This window comes from Drosophila kikkawai, chromosome 2L, assembly GCF_030179895.1.
Source record: "Drosophila kikkawai strain 14028-0561.14 chromosome 2L, DkikHiC1v2, whole genome shotgun sequence".
NCBI lineage: Eukaryota > Metazoa > Arthropoda > Insecta > Diptera > Drosophilidae > Drosophila > Drosophila kikkawai.
The window spans coordinates 6,429,101-6,447,106 of record NC_091728.1 but is presented as its reverse complement, the minus strand read 5'-3'; the positions used below and the strand labels follow the sequence as shown (position 1 = coordinate 6,447,106).

General features: G+C 42.5%; 10 protein-coding genes across 10 annotated transcripts; 3 read left to right on the top strand and 7 right to left on the bottom strand.

Moving 5' to 3' along the window:
• Window positions 1–242: 242 nt before the first annotated feature.
• Ripalpha (RPA-interacting protein alpha) lies at window positions 243–1,556 on the bottom strand. The gene is made up of 4 exons (XM_017166678.2): window positions 1,424–1,556; window positions 1,102–1,331; window positions 971–1,036; window positions 243–910 (listed from the first exon to the last, which is right to left on the bottom strand). Exons 2-4 carry the CDS (start codon window positions 1,222–1,224, stop codon window positions 506–508), a joined length of 594 nt encoding a protein of 197 aa, XP_017022167.1. The 5' UTR covers window positions 1,225–1,331; window positions 1,424–1,556; the 3' UTR covers window positions 243–505.
• On the top strand, window positions 1,521–2,654 carry RpL7 (ribosomal protein L7). Its single transcript, XM_017166677.3, has 3 exons — window positions 1,521–1,650; window positions 1,732–2,030; window positions 2,095–2,654. The coding sequence occupies exons 2-3, from the start codon at window positions 1,732–1,734 to the stop codon at window positions 2,552–2,554; spliced, it is 759 nt and encodes a 252-aa protein (XP_017022166.1). The 5' UTR covers window positions 1,521–1,650; the 3' UTR covers window positions 2,555–2,654.
• Window positions 2,655–3,342: 688 nt separating this feature from the next.
• LOC108074504 (hornerin) lies at window positions 3,343–5,134 on the bottom strand. Its single transcript, XM_017166582.3, has 3 exons — window positions 4,977–5,134; window positions 4,465–4,786; window positions 3,343–3,891 (listed from the first exon to the last, which is right to left on the bottom strand). The coding sequence occupies exons 1-3, from the start codon at window positions 4,991–4,993 to the stop codon at window positions 3,742–3,744; spliced, it is 489 nt and encodes a 162-aa protein (XP_017022071.1). The 5' UTR covers window positions 4,994–5,134; the 3' UTR covers window positions 3,343–3,741.
• A 482-nt stretch (window positions 5,135–5,616) lies between these two features.
• Window positions 5,617–7,923, bottom strand: Snx17 (sorting nexin 17). The gene has a single exon (XM_017166716.3). It carries the CDS (start codon window positions 7,701–7,703, stop codon window positions 6,243–6,245), a length of 1,461 nt encoding a protein of 486 aa, XP_017022205.1. The 5' UTR covers window positions 7,704–7,923; the 3' UTR covers window positions 5,617–6,242.
• A 394-nt stretch (window positions 7,924–8,317) lies between these two features.
• Window positions 8,318–9,545, top strand: LOC108074598 (uncharacterized). Its single transcript, XM_017166714.3, has 2 exons — window positions 8,318–8,708; window positions 8,767–9,545. Exons 1-2 carry the CDS (start codon window positions 8,381–8,383, stop codon window positions 9,531–9,533), a joined length of 1,095 nt encoding a protein of 364 aa, XP_017022203.1. The 5' UTR covers window positions 8,318–8,380; the 3' UTR covers window positions 9,534–9,545.
• Window positions 9,535–11,421, bottom strand: LOC108074597 (uncharacterized). The gene is made up of 2 exons (XM_017166713.3): window positions 11,172–11,421; window positions 9,535–11,115 (listed from the first exon to the last, which is right to left on the bottom strand). The coding sequence occupies exons 1-2, from the start codon at window positions 11,325–11,327 to the stop codon at window positions 9,715–9,717; spliced, it is 1,557 nt and encodes a 518-aa protein (XP_017022202.1). The 5' UTR covers window positions 11,328–11,421; the 3' UTR covers window positions 9,535–9,714.
• A 281-nt stretch (window positions 11,422–11,702) lies between these two features.
• LOC108074614 (uncharacterized) lies at window positions 11,703–13,065 on the top strand. The gene is made up of 3 exons (XM_017166737.3): window positions 11,703–11,862; window positions 11,985–12,170; window positions 12,255–13,065. Exons 1-3 carry the CDS (start codon window positions 11,811–11,813, stop codon window positions 12,479–12,481), a joined length of 465 nt encoding a protein of 154 aa, XP_017022226.1. The 5' UTR covers window positions 11,703–11,810; the 3' UTR covers window positions 12,482–13,065.
• Window positions 13,009–13,684, bottom strand: LOC108074493 (uncharacterized). Its single transcript, XM_017166567.3, has 2 exons — window positions 13,344–13,684; window positions 13,009–13,283 (listed from the first exon to the last, which is right to left on the bottom strand). Exons 1-2 carry the CDS (start codon window positions 13,587–13,589, stop codon window positions 13,068–13,070), a joined length of 462 nt encoding a protein of 153 aa, XP_017022056.2. The 5' UTR covers window positions 13,590–13,684; the 3' UTR covers window positions 13,009–13,067.
• Window positions 13,685–13,812: 128 nt separating this feature from the next.
• On the bottom strand, window positions 13,813–14,843 carry LOC108074492 (putative gustatory receptor 93c). Its single transcript, XM_017166566.2, has 3 exons — window positions 14,542–14,843; window positions 14,026–14,235; window positions 13,813–13,968 (listed from the first exon to the last, which is right to left on the bottom strand). Exons 1-3 carry the CDS (start codon window positions 14,830–14,832, stop codon window positions 13,813–13,815), a joined length of 657 nt encoding a protein of 218 aa, XP_017022055.2. The 5' UTR covers window positions 14,833–14,843.
• Window positions 14,844–15,654: 811 nt separating this feature from the next.
• LOC108074491 (putative gustatory receptor 93c) lies at window positions 15,655–16,526 on the bottom strand. The gene is made up of 2 exons (XM_017166564.1): window positions 16,185–16,526; window positions 15,655–15,852 (listed from the first exon to the last, which is right to left on the bottom strand). The coding sequence occupies exons 1-2, from the start codon at window positions 16,524–16,526 to the stop codon at window positions 15,655–15,657; spliced, it is 540 nt and encodes a 179-aa protein (XP_017022053.1).
• Between the last annotated feature and the right edge of the window lie 1,480 nt (window positions 16,527–18,006).

Sequence of the window (18,006 nt, the reverse complement as noted above, 5' to 3'; positions counted from 1 at the left end):
AACGAGATCAGATACATATATACATATATATATTGCACTGATCATCGGGCGGATCGTGCACGTGTCCGATTGAGAAAAGCTCTTCCTCACAGCCCGTGATGATACGCAGCAGGTCGAAAAAAAGGGAAAATGAGTGGATTTTACGTTGTTTGTTGGTTGTCTTTTGATGGGTTTTGGGTGAGTAGGAGTGGTTCCTGAGTGGATTTCGGGTGCATTGAACAGGAATAATTAAATTTGAATAATTACTGGACTTACTAATCAATTTTAATTTAAATTTAAGAATTAAATATACAAAAAACATCGAAAATAAATGTAAAGGATAAATTCTTCAGCTTAGAATATTGTTACTTTATATCTATGTACGTATGTAGGTAATTATTGTTAATAACAAACATTGATTAGTATATTAAGTCAATTGTAGATAACATAAACTTACTTGCTAGCTCAAATATCACGTATATTCTATGCTGGACGCAGCCAGCGAAAGGAACACTAAGACAAGAAACTAAACAGAGGAGAAGTAGTCACAGCTGCCACACATGTTGTACAGGTGCCCCGAAGAGGGTTCAATAAAGAAGCGCAGTGCCTGAGTGCACTTTACCTCGTGGCTGACTATCTGCTGGTGCAGCAAACTCTGGAGCTGTTCCATGTCAGCCGAGTGTTCAAACTTGACGCCACACTCGCAGAGGTAACCCTTCTTCTGACGCTGCAAGGGCTTCATCTGGCAAACGGGGCACAGAACCTCCTTTGGCTGATCATCTGGCTCAACGTAGAGCGTTTCCAGGTTCTGTTCTCCCAGGGCGTACCACTCGTTCACATCAGAGAGCAGCTCGTCCAGGATTAGTTGCTCCAGATCCAAGTCGTGCTCCAACTCAGTGAGTTCCTGGCGAAGAATTTCCCTGAGTTCTGACTGGAAAGGGAAACTTTAATTAATTTTTTAAGCTGATTTATGGGATAACCTTTAAAATACCAATTGTATTTCACGATTGGAGTCAGTGCACTTCTTGCGGGTTTCAACAATGCGCTTGCGGTACTTCTGCAACGGTTAAGAATACTTTTATTGTTGTATTTTATTTTATTTTATTTATTAAATTGCATTACCTCTCGCAGCATTTCGCGCAGTTTTGGCATTTGCTTGCCCATCCTTTGCCTCCTGGCCACATCCTGAGCATGCCGCTTTTGTTCAACGGATGTGTGGTACACCGGACTTTGAGTGGAATTCATTAGAACAAGTTAAACTTTATTTAAACAATAGATTCGGATCAGCTGTTGGTAAGAAATGTGTAAAGTTAAAATAGTTGGTGTTTTACACTATTCCGGTCGCCAGCCGTCTGAAAAGATAATGATATATAAATGAGGAAGCCCCTAAACATTTAATTAACGCTTACAAATCAATTAATTACTCAGAAAATGAAAAACTTACCGAAAACACACAAATTCGCGCGGACTTCTCTTGCTGCTCTAGGGATGGTGCTTTTTCGATAGTTGCCTATCGGACAGTGTGGCCGCTTCTTCGATAGGTCGCCTCGCTGACCAACACTGGCACGCAGGGTTGCTTTGACCCGTTTTGACAGCTCGTACATGGTGTAGTGCACGTTTCCGGTCTTTCTTTCCCTTTCTTTTACCAGCGTGTGTAGTGACCAGTAAGAGGTTAGTGCAATATTTTTGAAAAAAATACCCCTTAACTTGAGACAAGCGCGCTCAAATGGAACTGTTTTTCGCTGCCCACAGATGCCAGCTCCGGTCGCCAAGAAACCAGCAGCGAAAAAGCTGCCCGCTGTGCCGGAATCCAAGCTGAAGTTCAGCAAGAAACAAATCAGCAAGCGGGTCGCCGAGTCGAAACGTCGCCTGAAGCGTGCCGCTGTCATCGCGCTGCGCAAGAAGGAGAACTTGGTGCGTGCCGAGAAGTACCAGAATGAGTACATCAAGGCCGATCAGCGTGAGATCAAGCTCCGTCGCCTGGCCAAGAAGCGCAACCAGTTCTACGTGCCCGCCGAGGCCAAGCTGGCCTTTGTTGTCCGTATCCGCGGGTGAGTAGTGTGTTGTGTCGCTTTCCGGCCAAAGCCCTAATCTCTCCCGCCCGCTCGCTTGCAGTATCAACAAGGTGGCGCCCAAGGTCCGCAAGGTCCTCCAGCTGTTCCGTCTGCGCCAGATCAACAACGGTGTGTTCATCAAGCTGAACAAGGCTACGATTAACATGCTCCGCATTGCCGAGCCCTACATCACCTGGGGCTACCCCAACCTGAAGTCGGTGCGCTCGCTGATCTACAAGCGCGGTTTCGTGAAGCACAGCCGTCAGCGTGTGCCCATCACCGACAACTTTGTGATCGAGCGCAAGCTCCGTCAGGCGCACAACATTCAGTGCGTTGAGGATCTTGTCCACGAGATCTTCACTGTTGGCCCCAACTTCAAGTACGCCTCCAACTTCCTGTGGCCCTTCAAGCTCAACACGCCCACCGGCGGCTGGCGCAAGAAGGCCAACCATTACGTCAACGGCGGCGACTTTGGCAACCGCGAGGACCAGATCAACCGTCTGCTGCGCAAGATGGTCTGAGGAGGCAGTGAGCTTAACGCTTGTGTTGAACGACAGCAACTGCGCGGTATGATGTAAAACAGTGAGAGAAGAAATAAAAGTAACTTTTATAAACCACGAATTGCCGTTCAGTACAAAAAGAGCAGTGTTTTTGCTTCGAGGCGGTGTGTGTGTGTGTGTGCGATGCGTGTCTACGTTGCATATCCGAGTCTGCAGGTGCATACCTCTGCTAAGCTGGTGTGTGCACCTTCATATCTTTTAGTCTAGATTTGTGCTAAAAATAACTTTCAATTCATTAATGATTATTTGATTTGTTGTTGTTGGGAAACAATTGAAAAACAAGCAGACTATCAATGGTTGACTAAAATCTGGTTAAACTATCTCAGATAAAATATTAATTTTAAATTATATTATCAACGATTATAGTTTGATGTTTGACTAGAACATTTTTAACTTTAAAGTTTCATTAAAATCTCAAACTATGATTAGTTTACAAAATAGAATCTATATTAAAATAGTTCATCCATTGACAAATTTTTAACTCTCACTTAGAGAGTTTTATGTACTTTTAGTAACAAATTAAATTGTATTCACTAGAGATGCATATAAATGATTAATTTAATAGCCATGTAGCTTGCAAGACATTATATTATTATCAATGTTTTCATTAAAGCATCCATCATCCACTTGGCAAGGAAAAAACTTTATTTTTAATAATATAAATACTTTTTTCTTGCATATTTGCTATTCTTATTTTAATTTAATACTTGCCGTTTTGTTCAATTAAATTCCATAAATAAAAGCCAGAATTCTTTATATATTTTTCTACGCTCTAAAATTTGTTTATTGTTGTTGTTCTGGTCAAAATTTAAAGCGCGCTTAATGCACAACACTTAAATGCAGACAGCATGCTAAATTAGGGGTGCCATTGGGGGGGAGAGAAAGTCAGCCAATAATTTTATTTATTGCATGTATCATTTGCCTTTCAGCTGGCAGTGGATTCTCTTTTTTATACAAATTTTTTTCAAATTTAATAGTCCAAAGCAAAGGCGCACAAAAATAAAAAGTGTAAATTCCAATCACATGGAAAGTAGTCAAAATCATGGGGAAATTGGCACCCCTCCCGTTTTGTGTATATAATTTAATTAATTGTTAGCACATGAAGCACATGCCGTAGTCCGTCTGTAAGATTCCCATTTTCATCCGGCCTACTGGTGTCCCCCGGCCTGTGTGGGCGTCACGTGAATGTTCTGGATCAGGCGCTGGCCCCAGTACTCCTCCAGATCGAATGGCTTGAAGTTTTTCAGCTGATTATCAGATTCGTTGCAGTAGATCACAGGTGGGCCCTGCTCCTTAACCTGAAGCGAAAAGTGTTGTTTGGCAAAGCATGAAGAGCAACCGATAATATCACGAAAGGGACCGTAGCAAATGAGATTTTAAAATAGATCTTAATAAATAAAAGGATAACATTTAGAAATATGTATATTTTTTATTTATAAAGCAGGAACTAAAATCATCATAATTCTTTTATATTTAAAGATAAAGATTTCGTAGAATATAGAATTGAAAGTGAGTTGGGCTACAAATATTGAGAAAGTTGAAATAAACCTTTTAAAAAAATTCTTTAAAATTAATTATTTACAATTTGCTTTTTGGACTGCAGTTGAATATTCTCTATTGACTTATCCCCGAAGACAGAGATGACAAAATAACCTTACCTATTAATATTTATAAATACATTTGTAGGCTTATTAACATTTAAAGTTTGGTAATGGAAAAGTTTCCACGTAGCTTCGTCAAGAAGAAAGCATTCTTTAGATTTCAAACAAATATCAGAAAATCTACGGTCCCTGGTTGCCGCGGGGCAGAAAGCAAGAGATAGAGGGTGACAAGTGGATGGCCCTATTCCAAAATACCAGACGCTTGCTTACCTTGTTCCAGGCCTCATGGATGTACCGGATCAGCTCGTCATGCTGAGATAGCGGCAGATTCTGGCTCTGGGCGGCACCTTGGCCATAGGTTGCACCGGCATTACTGTTGTTGCTGCTACTGCTGCTGTGCCCGCCCAGCGATGAGGGTGAGTTGCCGGCACTGTGATTGCTATAGCCAGATGCACTGGACGTCGCCCCCGCCGGTGACGAGGATGAGCCGACGTTGTTGTTGTTGTTGCTGTGATGGTGGTGGTGGTAGCTGTGGAGAGCATTGTGGCCGCCGCCGCCGCTGTTCTGTCGCCGTATATTGTAGGGGTAGCGTCTATGGTTGGAGATAGAGCAGAGCGAAAACATATTTACAAACGTATATACGAGTACCATGTATATATCGAGGGTTGTGCGTATGTTTATATGTATGTAAACACGGTCTTTTGTCGTCCAACAATGCGCACAGACCGCTTTTACATGGGATTGCAGGAGGATTGGCAAGTCCTGCCATTATATTTTCATACCCGTTATTGCGATCCATTTCGATGTGTCCTTGCTGTGAGATATTAATCCTCAAATCGTCTTGTTTATCGCTTAAAAGTTATTTATATTCCCTCAATTTTCTCTTTAGCAGCAGTGTGACCGCCGCGGAAAGTTTGAAAAAGCCAGATGTTTAGTACAATGCCACACTAAATATTTGTAGCACTTTTGAAAAATATTTGGGGAACTCCATTGAAATTAAAATTTAATAAATTCCAGGTCTTAACATTTTATTTTACTTTCTTGTGATTAACTGTAATATTAAAAGAAATATTTATTTAAATAATATTAAAAAAAAATTAATAAAATTTTGAAAATAAAAAGCTTTTAAAAGGTCAATATTGGAACATTAAAATATTAGCACCAAGTTATTCTTTCTTCATAAACAAAACAAAATTCACATAATCATCGTTTTAAAAAATAATAAATAAATAAATCAAAAATGCATCTATTGGTATCTTACTTTTTTGCAATCTCCATCATAATGTGCTTTAATTTTTAAATCAATTATTAAAAAATATGTTTAATAATTACCAAATAATTATTCGCCTCAAAAATATTCCGATTTTTCTATGAAAATCTTAAGCTCTAAAACTAAGATACTAAAGACAACACTTGGACGCAGTAGTTTATAATACACAAATGTATTTTAAAACGTTTTACAGGTTGCATTTGGAAGTCAATCAACAGTTTCGAGAATGTATTTGTTTTCTTCGTTTTTCTTTTTAGAGAAATATCCACGCGAATGCCTAATACATTTACTGTAGTTATCAGTACATTTATTGTTTAAAATGCATAACATATTTCACTATCGCTAAAGTAAGGTAAGTTCACGTACGTACATATATTACAATACAAAAATAATAAAAAAAAGAGATAAAATGTGTCATAAGAATTCCATTTACAGAGCATTTACAATAATTCAACATGTAGATATATATATAAATAATGCTGGTAAAACGAGCCATTTATCTTGAGCATTCATTTCCTTCATCCCGCCACTCGTCTGCACTTCCATTGAGTAAAGGACATATTACGCCAACCTCGGCTTCGGTTTTGTAACATTGGCGAGTAGCAGAGAGAGGAAGTAGTCTGGTTATAACACACATATAAAATCTTTAACCTTAATTACATCAAATGAGTTAATATTCTGTGTCTGCACCTACACCTGCACTTGGAGTTACAACTAGTTTGGCGGCTCCTCTAATCTCTCCGAAAAAGCATTCGTTTTGGCAATTGCCTCAGCACATTTATAGATCATCATCTCCAATGCCTTCAAACGCCTCGTTGGACACCCGAGCTCCATTGTCCGCCCCGTCGTTGCGGAAGAATACAGCTCCAAAGGTGCGGGACGTCAGCCTGGGCTGCTGCTTCGACCTGGGGACCAAGTCTTCGGATAAAAACCTAACTGGCGGCGTTGAGGGCGCTGTGGACGCAGAGCATGTGGAAGATGCCCATGTCGATGTAGAGGAAGTTGAGCTGGGCGTAGATGAGGACGAGGTAACTGCCGGCTGATCCTGTTCATCGTCGCTGTTGGGATCCGCCTTGCCGCCTCCTCCTCGGTTGAGCAGCTCGTCGACCATCGCCTGCAGGCATACGGACATCAGCATAGCCTGACCACTAGTGATGGTTATCCATCGCAGCGTCTGCTTTGCAATCAGATATTCGAAAGCCAGCTGCAGGTGCGTGGGTTCCAAGCGGGCCTCCAGGGGGTTGTGAGTGACGCTAACGCGCCACGACCGCATCCTAGTCACACGAAACTTGGTCTCGTAGATCTTGGCGCCGCGTGAAGTTCGTAGGCTTAGCTCCTTGTTGCCAATGCTAACCAGCGCCATTGTGTTTGGCTCTGGGTAGTCTACCTCTGCCTCATCGAACTGCAGGCACCCGTAGGAAGGCAGCTGGCGCACCAAATCCATGTACTCCCGAGATCTTCCCTGCTGCTGTAGGCTGCCTAGCTGACGGCCCACGCCCGGCGAACAGATAACCACCCACTCGCGGCCAACATCGGCCACTGTCTGGTTGTACAGCAGGTTGAGAGCCACCTTGCTTCCAGTCAATTTGGCGTCCAGTCCAGAGTCCCAGTAGCAGGTACGCAGCAGCAGATCGCAAGGCTGAACGTGCAGGCGCGTTATGTACGGCGACTCAAAGTCCATGAGTCGGCGCACCAGGTGCATCTCATCCGTTTTTCGCATTCGACGCACGAGGAACAAGCAGAAGAAGCGCGTTAGATCCTCGGGCAGCTGGAGCTCCTGGCAGACGGCTTTTAGCAGAGCCCCTGCGTTCTGCTGCACGCTGCAGCTGACCAGAAGGCGTTCACTCGCCGGACTCGTGTACACCTGCACCTCCAGCTGCTGCTCTTCACAGTCACTAGTTACCATATCCTCGGCCAGCGCCGTATCCAGTTGAGCGCGCTGCAGGAACTGCTGCATGTGGGCGGACCGGGCGATGCGGCCATCCTGGCCCACCATCTGCAGGTACTGTTCCAAAGCACTACGTCGCGTCTCCAGCTGGCCATTGGTCAGCGGGAGAAGGCGTTTCGGGGGAAACGCCGGCAGACTTACGCCCCCGCAGTGCCTGCGCAGCTGCTCGTTGAGCGAGTGGAGCTGCTTGTAACGCAATCGACAGTGGTAGACGCCGTTGATGTGTATGTTGTATGCTGTGTAGGTGGGCGAGGAGCCCAGCTCCTGCGTGTCCGGTATGGAAAAGTGCATCGTGCTGTTGTGCGACGGCGCCGGACCAGCGGCTCACACCTGCATTGTGTTGCACTCGCCTGCTGCACCACTGCTGACCACGGCAATTGCTCTCAAAGTTAATTAACTTGGAATTCAATTGTTAAATTTTCGCCTAACACCACTAGGGCTGGGAGTACCAGCAATAAGAATATCGATACATCGATCTTACTGGCTAGTAACGATATTTTTTGTATTGTGCGATATTTTTTAACAGATGTTTGTTAACAATTTTAAATTGTTGTTTTTTTTAATATTTAAGCATTTTCTATGTGAATTTTGCAAACAATCATACATATATGTACATTTTCTTGGGTGTGTTTGTTTCCTTGTTTTACGACATTACAAAATGTTGGTCTTGCCTACGGTTTATGCGAACATCTTTAAGAATTCTACAAATACATGATATTGAAGTAGTGAAATATAGGTAAGTATTTTGCGATATTGAAATATTGGAATGCAAGTTTATTAAAAGTTCTCAAAATAACTTAAATTTTTAAATAGTTTTCTTCTAAGTTGTTTTTGTGTCACTTTATTTTATTTACGATTCTTTTAATTCACGAAATTCAACGCATGAACCGAGTTATTCTTTAAAAGTCAACTCAACAAGTGTTGATTTTAAAATTTATCCTCGTTTACAAAGCACACCAAATACCTTAATGTCCTCTGAACCGGCTCCTCTACCAGAAAACTCTGCTCTTCGGAGCAAGATTCGCGTGTACGCCCGCGAACAGCGCCAGGAGTGCCGAATCCAAGCAAAGGACTCGCTCCGTTTGGGCTTGGGACAGATCAAGAAAGAGGTGGCGACACTCGAGGACCTGGGCATCAAAGATGTGCTTGGTCTGGCCTCTAGGATTAAGCGTCGAAAGCATGCGACCTCTGAGGACCTTTACCGCCTGGCCCTGGCCTTCCTTCAGGGGAACGAGAATATCAACGCCTTCGCAGCGATTCCTGGCGCCATACAGGTGCTGGTCAAGGAGCTATCGGGTAACTATATGACCCAGAGAGAATCTTACTATGTTAAATGATGGGAATCTCCTAACAGGACCTCACATTCAGCGCCAGATCGATGCCGTCGAGTGTCTGTGCAACCTTTCCCTGGGCGAGGCCCATGTGTCCGAGAAGATAGCGACTCTGGCGGGCAGCTACATGGTCACCTATTTGGACGGAAAGGAGGAGCGGCTAAAGCACAGCTGTCTGTGGACACTGGCCAACATCCTTGCCACCTGCAATAAGGCCGCCCAGACCTTGCTCCAGATGCAGCTGGTGTCCAAATTGTGGAAGCTGTACACGACGCCCGCCAGCGAACCGAGTGGATGCCAAGAGGACGCCGGCATCTGCCTGTTTATGGTGGCCACCCACGCCCTGGAGCATGTGAACGTCGAGGAGCGGAAATACCTGACACAGCACTTGCACGAGAAGCGTCTTGGGGATCCTGCCAGCGAGTACTTCATGTACATCGTGCACCAGCTGGAAGTTGTGCGGCCTGATCATGGCCTCGGTGTCCAGCAAGCTGAGGGTCTAGTGAATTTCTTCGGAGCCAGCCTGTTGTGTCAAGACTTAAGCTCCTTTTCGGACAAGCTGAGCCTGTTCTACGGAGTGCGAGTCCTGGGCAATCTGGCGGCCATGGGCGACGCTACACTGTTAGGAGTCCTGGCAAATCCAGAGCATTTCGTGAGTGTCCTTAACCGGCTCTTTGCACTTCGCGAAGCTCAGCTAAGCAAGGACCTAATGCGGCTGCTCAGGAATTTCCTAGAGCTAAACATCTGTGACTCCAACCTGGTCCTAGATCGCTTGGAAATATACGCATAAATTTAAGGTTAAGTCTTGCGAATCTCTTTATTGGTCTGTATAAACGAGTAAAGCCCTTGGCTTCGACTACATGAGAATGTGATAGGACCTTGTTGGAGGTAATCCCAAGTGGGAAACATAAAGACATAAAATAAATAAATAATACAAGTTAAAAAAAAGGAAAAACAGTTCTTTGGATAATTCAGATGTCGTCTTCGAAAAGGGCAATTATGTGTCGTCGCTGCGCCTCGGCGTCAGCGGTAATCTCCTTGCCACAGTGGCCATTGTGATGCGTTCCGTTGTGGACCTCCAATTCGGAGACCGAGTCAAATACTAAATTGCACTGCCCGCATCGAGCAGAGAATATTGGAGCCAAGCCCGACTGGCATGGTGGGGTATCTAAGCCGGGTGTGACGGCCGCTCGTTGCAGCTTTTCCAGAAACGTGGCCCGTTCCTTGAGTTTGTCGCCTGGGCCCTGGCCCATTGTCAGAGGCATTCCCGTCCCACGTATGGGAATTGGCTTCTTTACCGTCGGCGTACATGTCGAGTTGCGGCTCTCGGAGCGAGCAATGGCATACAGGACATTGTTCTCTTCCGTAATCGGTGTCGTTGTGCCGCTGATGAAGTCAAAGGTTGCAAATGGTTCATCCTCTGCCAGAAGCGGAGCAGGAACCTCAGTCGGCACCGGAGCTTCAGTTGTCTTTTCGCCATTGGAGATCTTCACCTGGTTGAGCTTCTCGGCCAGAAGCGAGTCTACGGAATGTTCCTGCAGCCAGGTGCAGGTCTTGTGGAGGGAAAAAATCATCCGACGGATGAACTCGTGGGGCGATACCATCTTCTGCCGCCTAATATCCAGCAGCTTGGTCACCTCGGTTACAAACGCTACGAACTGGTACTCCACGCAGTTGTCCAGGTGCGACTGCTGCGAGTCCTCAAACATGAAGCGCTTGGAGCATGCCGGGCACTTGCGCTCCTTCCACATGGGCTCCGGTATATTCACCTTGATGTCGCGCAACTGCACCTGGTCCTGATCCATTGGGTCGTCCTCCTCGAAGTTGGTCTCGCTGTAGTTGTAGCAGTTTTTGTGCTTGCGCAGCAGGGCGGCCTCCTCATTGTCGTCGCTGGAGCTGACCGCACCATAGTCCTCGTCGTCTTCGTTTGTGCCATCGTTGCCGCTGCTCGTGGGCAGCTCAGTGTCCCTGGAATGCCTCTGGAAGCTGTTGTGCTGTTGGTGCTTGTCAAAAAGCACGTTGAGATACTGGATTCGCTGCTCAGAGCTGCCGTCCAGCTGCGGAGCCGTCTGGTTTAGCAGTCGCTTGTGCACCTTGTCCTTGGGGGCCTGCACTTTAGCTCGGCTGTTGTTCAGCAGCAGGTCGTGCACCGGTCGCTGCTCGACGTACCGCAGGTCCGCGGGGGTAAAAAGGGCGTTCTCCTTGTCTACTTTGTTCGAGTCCGAGATGTTCACTGCCTTCTGTTGGTATAGCTCCGCCACCTTAAGACTGAGGGCATTCTTGATGCACTGCTCCCGGAAGGTGACGGCGTGCTTGAGATACGAGATGCAGGGCGCACATATGTAGCGGGGCAGGCCGTCGTCTGTGGAATTCTGCAGGGATTTAAGGATCAAAACGTATGCGGGACCAGACAATGGGGAAGGTTAACCTTTAGGCCCGTTGTCTCCTCCAGTAGAACGCTAATGGGCTTCTGCCAGTTGAGAAACTCGTTCGTGGATCCGTGCAGGTAGGTGGGAATCTTGGCGAAGATTTCATAGTCCGCGGGGCTGCTGCAGACGCGGCAGATGTTGCCCGAGGTCGTCATATTAATGCTAAAGTCTAACTTAATTCTAATGACGGATAAAAACAAACAAAGAAAATTTTCTTCGCCGGCGATTTTTTTCCTACAACTAAACTGTGATGCCGTTTTAGCTATGTTTTTTAAAGCTAGTTATAGCTAGTGAAGGAGACATAAGCCATTAATTGATTTTTTTTAAATCTTTTCACAATGCTTATTTATGAATAAAACAATAAAATATAAGAAACCCTAAGAATAGCAGTTCCATATTAATTAATTTATGTATAGTTTCCATATTTAGGGAATACCCTAAATTGGTTTTAAAACAAAATAAAGAGCTGTCACCGGTTCCTCTGCATTCCCGCTAGTTCTCTCCGCCTTTCGTATTTTCCCACTGCCACGTACACGGCCACACTGAGGCTCGCGTTCATTACAAGTTTGTTATTCTTTTTAGTTTAAAAGCATTTTAGTTAAGTTAACCGAAGCGCACAAAGAAGTTATAAGATAATCATGTCCGTCCTGATACGCAGTGCCTTTCTGCTCCTCACGCTGGCCGTCTGCGGTATGTAATTAAGCCACAGCGCCGTATAATGCCCGTCGTCAAGTGTTTAATCTCGGCTTTGGGTGTGGCTTGGCAAGTGTTTTTGGATGCAGTAGTTGAAATTAATCACCAAATATTTGCAGGCAGCTGGGCCATTCGTTGCTACCAGTGCTCCTCCGACCAAGATCGCAAGGGTCACGACAGTTGTGGAGCCTACAAGCGGTTCAATCGCACGGAGCACATTGCCATCGAATGCAACAGCGACGAGAGCCACATGCCAGGATCCTTCTGCATGAAGGTGGTGCAGCAAGGTCCCCGCGGATTCATCTGTGAGTTGTCTGATAGTTTCCCTTTCCAATCCAAGCTATCTTGCTGATTTTTTGTACCATTCATTACACTTACGTTGCTTCCAGGGGACGGTCGCTGGCGTCAGGTTATCCGACGATGCGCATCCGTTTCGGATACCGGAGTAACTGGAGTCTGTAATTGGGGCGTTTACGAAAACGGTGTGTACTGGGAGGAGTGCTACTGCTCTAGTGACAGCTGCAATGGGTCCAGTCTTATGCAAATGCACGGATCCCTTCAGCTGCTCTTGGCTTTCCTGCTAATGGGCGCCGCCTCAAGGATTGCAAGGAGCTAAGACACAAATATGCCTCATTAATACAACAAAAAAGACAAATTGTGCCTTTACACACACACTTTTACTAATCTTTAAGCTGAGAATGACTTTTGATAGCAGAATGACATTCCGTCCACATTTCCATTTCATAAAGTTAAGTTAGAAAGTTGAAAAGTTAATCTAGATCTTGTGACTTTACGGCAGGTCGATTTATCAAACGAAGAAGCAGAGCAGTGAGCATTTGCTGAACAAAGCAATTATGACTTGGAAACTTAAATTTTAAAGCAAATGATTTATATCTTCTATCAAATGATTTATATTTTTTAGATTGCATAAAAACAAGCCTAAATCAGAAAATATCCACATTATAAGTACTAAACAATATAAGGAAACAGTTTCAAGTCAAAATTGCTTATAAGTCGTAGAAGATTTCTTCTGCTACGTTAATAAAATTGATCTGCCATATTGTACACCGACTCTAAGCCTTTAAGCTACGAATATTGTACATTCAAAGTAAATTCTTAAGCCAGAAAGTTGTACACTTTGAATCTCGAGCAATACACCCACAGTCGAAATATATGTCTCCGAAATGAGTTTTTACACAAGATCATTTAGATATTTTACAACCGTTCTGCATATCCATCAGGGACTTTAGGCCGAATTCTGCCCAACCAGCCTTTGGATCCTTGGCCACTGCGGTATAAACCATCGTGGATCCATCTTCGAAGGTTTTCATGGCGAAGAATGATGTTCCCTCCTGCAACCAAACGCGCATTTCTTCAGAGTCAGCCGAGGCCGAATCATTACCCGAGCTCTTGCCGTACTACGATGTTTAAATTACAAAAATCAAAAGCTGTAATGGAAACCTTAGCAGCAATCTTACCCATTTCTCGTATATAGTCAGCGGTTGATTTTTTTGCGTCCATCTCAGCACTTTCAGGTAGAAGACCATAAACTTGTGCACATTCTCCTTGACCCTAATAGATGGCGACTGATTGAACTTGGCTACTTCGTCGAGGGTGCTCCGGCAGATCTCGCGATCCTTAGGCCTTGCGAGGGTCTGACAAATTGCCTGTGCAATGCGACGCAGGCATTCAAACTCCTCGTCTAGTACCTCCGGCCCCAACATTGTAAATTTGGTGCAGAGCTTGTCAAAGCTAAAAAAATATATACATATGTATGAAGTTCGAAAAGTAAGTGTGAATGCTGGGGATTTCAAAGGCAGTATGATTTTGAATTTTTAAATAAGGGAAATACTACAACTGAAAGATTTGCTACATATAATATAGATCCTTACTTAATCTAGTTTGGTTACCAGTTCAAAAATACTTTGCTTTTTATCCTCTCAATACTTATATTTTTAATTGCATTACAAATTGAACGATAAAAACAAGGTACGTTATCATGCCGGTTACAACCACAGGAAAAAACTTATTGGAAACATCGAAAAGACCCATGAGGCTGACTCTAAACTGGTATAGGTTCAAATGAGTGATGAATAATTCCATCTAAATGTTAGGAAATATAGATTTTTAGTAAACTGTAATTTCACTCAAACCACTCACCTTTCTGTTCCATTCGGTTCGCTCGCTGAGTAAGAACATATCCAGTATTATCTCCCGAATAAAATTAAACTTATTGACTGCTCCTTCAATGGCCAAACTTAGGACAAGCATATCGAGCACTGTCTTTACAAACCAGAACCAAATCCAAAACTGGTAGAACTGTCTGTCAGCTATCATTTTGTAAGAGATCGATATCACGCTGAAAAGTGTCTGCAGCAGGTTTAAAAAAAGATATTTATTGGAGATTTTTTGTAGCGAAGTGACCAAACAGGAAATGTCCCTAAAAAGAGCCATTGCATTCTTTAGCTTTTGGTGTCTTTTGTGACATTGTGTCTCCAAAAGCAGGTTCTTGTTCAGGTTGGAATATAAGACACCTAGGCTGAGGTACCAAATAAAGGTGATACGCATAATTATATTACAACAAATGAAGACATAGATGCCGCTTGACCAACTCAGAAGATTTTGCTCATTTATCCTAAATTGAAAGATGCCAAAAAAAAAGACGATTTCTTGCACCTGACAGCCCAAAGATAATAGAATCAGGCACAATTCTCGTCCGCCACCGAATCCAATTTCCGAACGAATGAACAGAGCTGATACTCTATTAAAGAGGTGAAGATATTGGTTCATTATTCTAATTACTTCTTCGCCGTGGAAAATCTGCAGGTGGATCAATGACAAACAGCAGGAAGTAATAATCACAAGTCGTGCACCGTTCAGCACTTGGTCAACCAAGTTGGCTAGCTTCCATATAAACAAAGAGTACGTATAGGCATTGACACAAAGCGGGACAAGGCGCCAGACCATTGAGATCCACTTCCACCACGAACGATTCCTCCAGCTCCCCTCCGTTACTACTTCATGGTCCTTCGGTAGTTTAAACTGCCAAAACACTGCTCCAATGCATCTGGCGTAAAAGAACCATCCGCGTAAAATAATGATGGAAACTTTTGATACTCTCATCTTCCGAAGGGTCAATATAACTTGTTACGAGTAGCTGTAATTTTCGATTGAAAGGTAAACTACATATTTATTCTCGTCAAAGCTTTGAAAAGTGCATTAAGTTAATGAAATTTTATATTTTGATAGCATCTGTGATTTCCTTTGGACTGACAAGAAGACAGGTATATCTGGATAAGATATGTCGAAACTACTTCAGTCATACTAATACACAATTTGTTTTAGAATATAATTGTGGCCTTACCCATTGCCATTTGAGAAATTACCGTTAAAGAAGATTTATCCATGGATTAACGATTCGAGCTGCAACTAGTTGCAGTTTATTTTACCTGGTACCCATCAAATGCGTTTTATTTAGTTTTGTGAAGTTTATTTTAAGTATTTTGGATCTTTTCTTTTTATTGATCCTAACTTATTCTTTGAAGGTTACATTTTTAAAGATTTACTCGTTTATATTTTTGTAGATTAATTTTTCATTCAATTTATATTCATATAATCTTATAATATTACTTATATATATTACTTTGTTGTCTTTGGTTAATTGCTGAATTTTGGTTTTAATTAAATATACTTATGATACTCCAACCGGGAAATCCATTTCAAAATTAAATAAAAATCTATCCCCAATCAACTCCCACGAAGTTAGCTTCCTTGTGTTTTACTCTGAGCTTAATTAGTTATATAACTAAGCCTTTTTGATAATAACAAGGAGAAAGTCTCCAGCTGCATTCCATACTGAATGACGACAGTGAGATAGGTGATCAGTGCAGAGAGAAAATCTAAAAACAATTCGTTGGATATGTCAAACAAGCCCAGAGGACGCACTCGAAACTCGTAGAGATTGAGATGGGTGAAGAAGACCTCCAGCTGTAGGAAATAAATATTGTGGAATAAAGATATAAAGATAGGTTAGCCATACTCACAGTTCTATTCCACTCCTTGTTTTCCATGAGATGACAATTCTCTAGCACTAGTCGATGGATACTTTTGAATTGAAGCTTTGTCCTATGCACAGACAACGTCAGAAGCAACATATTTAGAATTTCAATCGAAATATTCGTTAAGAGCCACGACAAGCTAATATCAAGATTGATAAAAGTACTGTAAGAAATCAAGGCAACAGTAATGTAATTCCGGACCAGGCTTAAAAGTAGCGGCAAGTTGAAAATTTTTTGGAACAAGAATGTCAAAGATTGCACGTCCTTGTAAAGGGTCAAACACTTGTCCAAGCTCTTGCGAGCCTTCCTCAGTTTCCGACGCGTGGGCTGCTCTTCTAGGGACTCCAGTTGGGATTTGAACTCGGTGGAAACAAAGTTGTTTAGATCGGCGTAGAGGAGTCCCAGAGTCAGGTAGCCCACAAAGGCGATGTGCATGATAAGTTTATTGCTTATGGATAAGTAGACATCTATAATCCAATATTTTTTCAATTGGTATAAATGTAATATAAACATTCCTTCGTAAATTAGGCCAGAAAGAGCGAGGATTAAAAGCACAAGCTCATATTTTCCTCCGAATCCCGATCGCTTCGTCTTGAAAAGCATTTTTACTTTTACAAAAAGTTGCAGAAATCTGTTGACAACATGAGTGCAATCCGTGCCCTGAAGCAAATGCAATCTCAGGAGGCATAGGGAGCTGGCAATGTTTGCTAATATTCTGATGATGTGTAAGAATTTTCGCAACAAATCTTTTAGCATAATGATCCATTGTAAACTTGTGAATATTAAAACACATAGCCCTCCAACGCGAAATAAAGCCAAAAACCACTTCCACAACTGACCATTTTCTTGCATCGCTACTTTGTCATCAGTTGTGGCTTGAAAACTAAAACTTGAAGCAGAGAATGCCGAGATAACTGGCTAGATAGAACATCCAGCGGAGAATTACCGCTGAGACTTTCGGAACACTCATCTGACGAAAGAACTCGAACATTTCCAGTGAGGTTTGAACTTCAATTGAGGAGGAATTATAGTGGTCACTAACTCGCGTTGAAGAGCAATTCACTAATGAGTACTCCGACAATGTCTAAGGTGACTGCTAAATGTGCTGACATAATATTATCACCTTGTATCGCAAAAGCCTTAAAAGCTTTGAGTTAGAAATGAAATTTAAAGATTAATCTGATTAGTTAATGCATCCATGTTAATTCCTATATCCATATTTTATATGTCACCATAAAACTCTCAAAAATATATTTGATTAGGTTTAATAACATTTATTTTTGATTTCTTTGATCTTGCCACTTTGTCTCTTTACAATATTTTAATTTATTAACATTAACTTATACCATATATCATTTTAATTTATATCAATTTATTATTTATGCTGTTTTCTTTTTTTTTTTTTTTTATGCGGAATACTTTTCAGTTTACGTAATGCCCAACTTTATGAGTAAAAATTGCGCGTTTGTTAACACTTTCTCAGCTTAAAATAGTATGCTAAAATTCCAAATGTATTATTTTTTATATCAAGTTATGTATGTATATCGTCTTGTACACTAAAATCGACTCTTTGCTAAGCTTAAATGTTACATTTTTAAGATCATATGAGTATGAAAATCAAGTAAATTTGACTACAAGGCAAAGAATAATTGTCCTATGAATGAGTGCAGAGAGAACAATAGAATATGGAATTTATTTTTCGCTAGGTGCATGTGAGAGAGATAAATCAGAAATGTTAATGCCAAGTCCCTAAGGGCCCCGATGGACTACTCTATGAGTGCCATCAGGCCGTCTGGCTGCTTATAGTTCCTTTCCCTATACAACTTCCTTATTCAATCCGAACGAAGTGAGAAAAATTTGCTCAATGTTTTTAGTTTTCTGTGAAGATGACCATGGATGATGGGATAATGGTTGGGTGTATGGTTAAGAAGCGAGAACTTAAGCCATATAAAACACACACATCTAGATTGCGTCTATGCAGTTGGAAGGTTTAAGAAATAAGAGAATACAACCTATTAAATTTAATTTGAATCCAAAAATTAATATTCAGGTATTTTTTTCGGAAGTTTTCTGATACAAACAG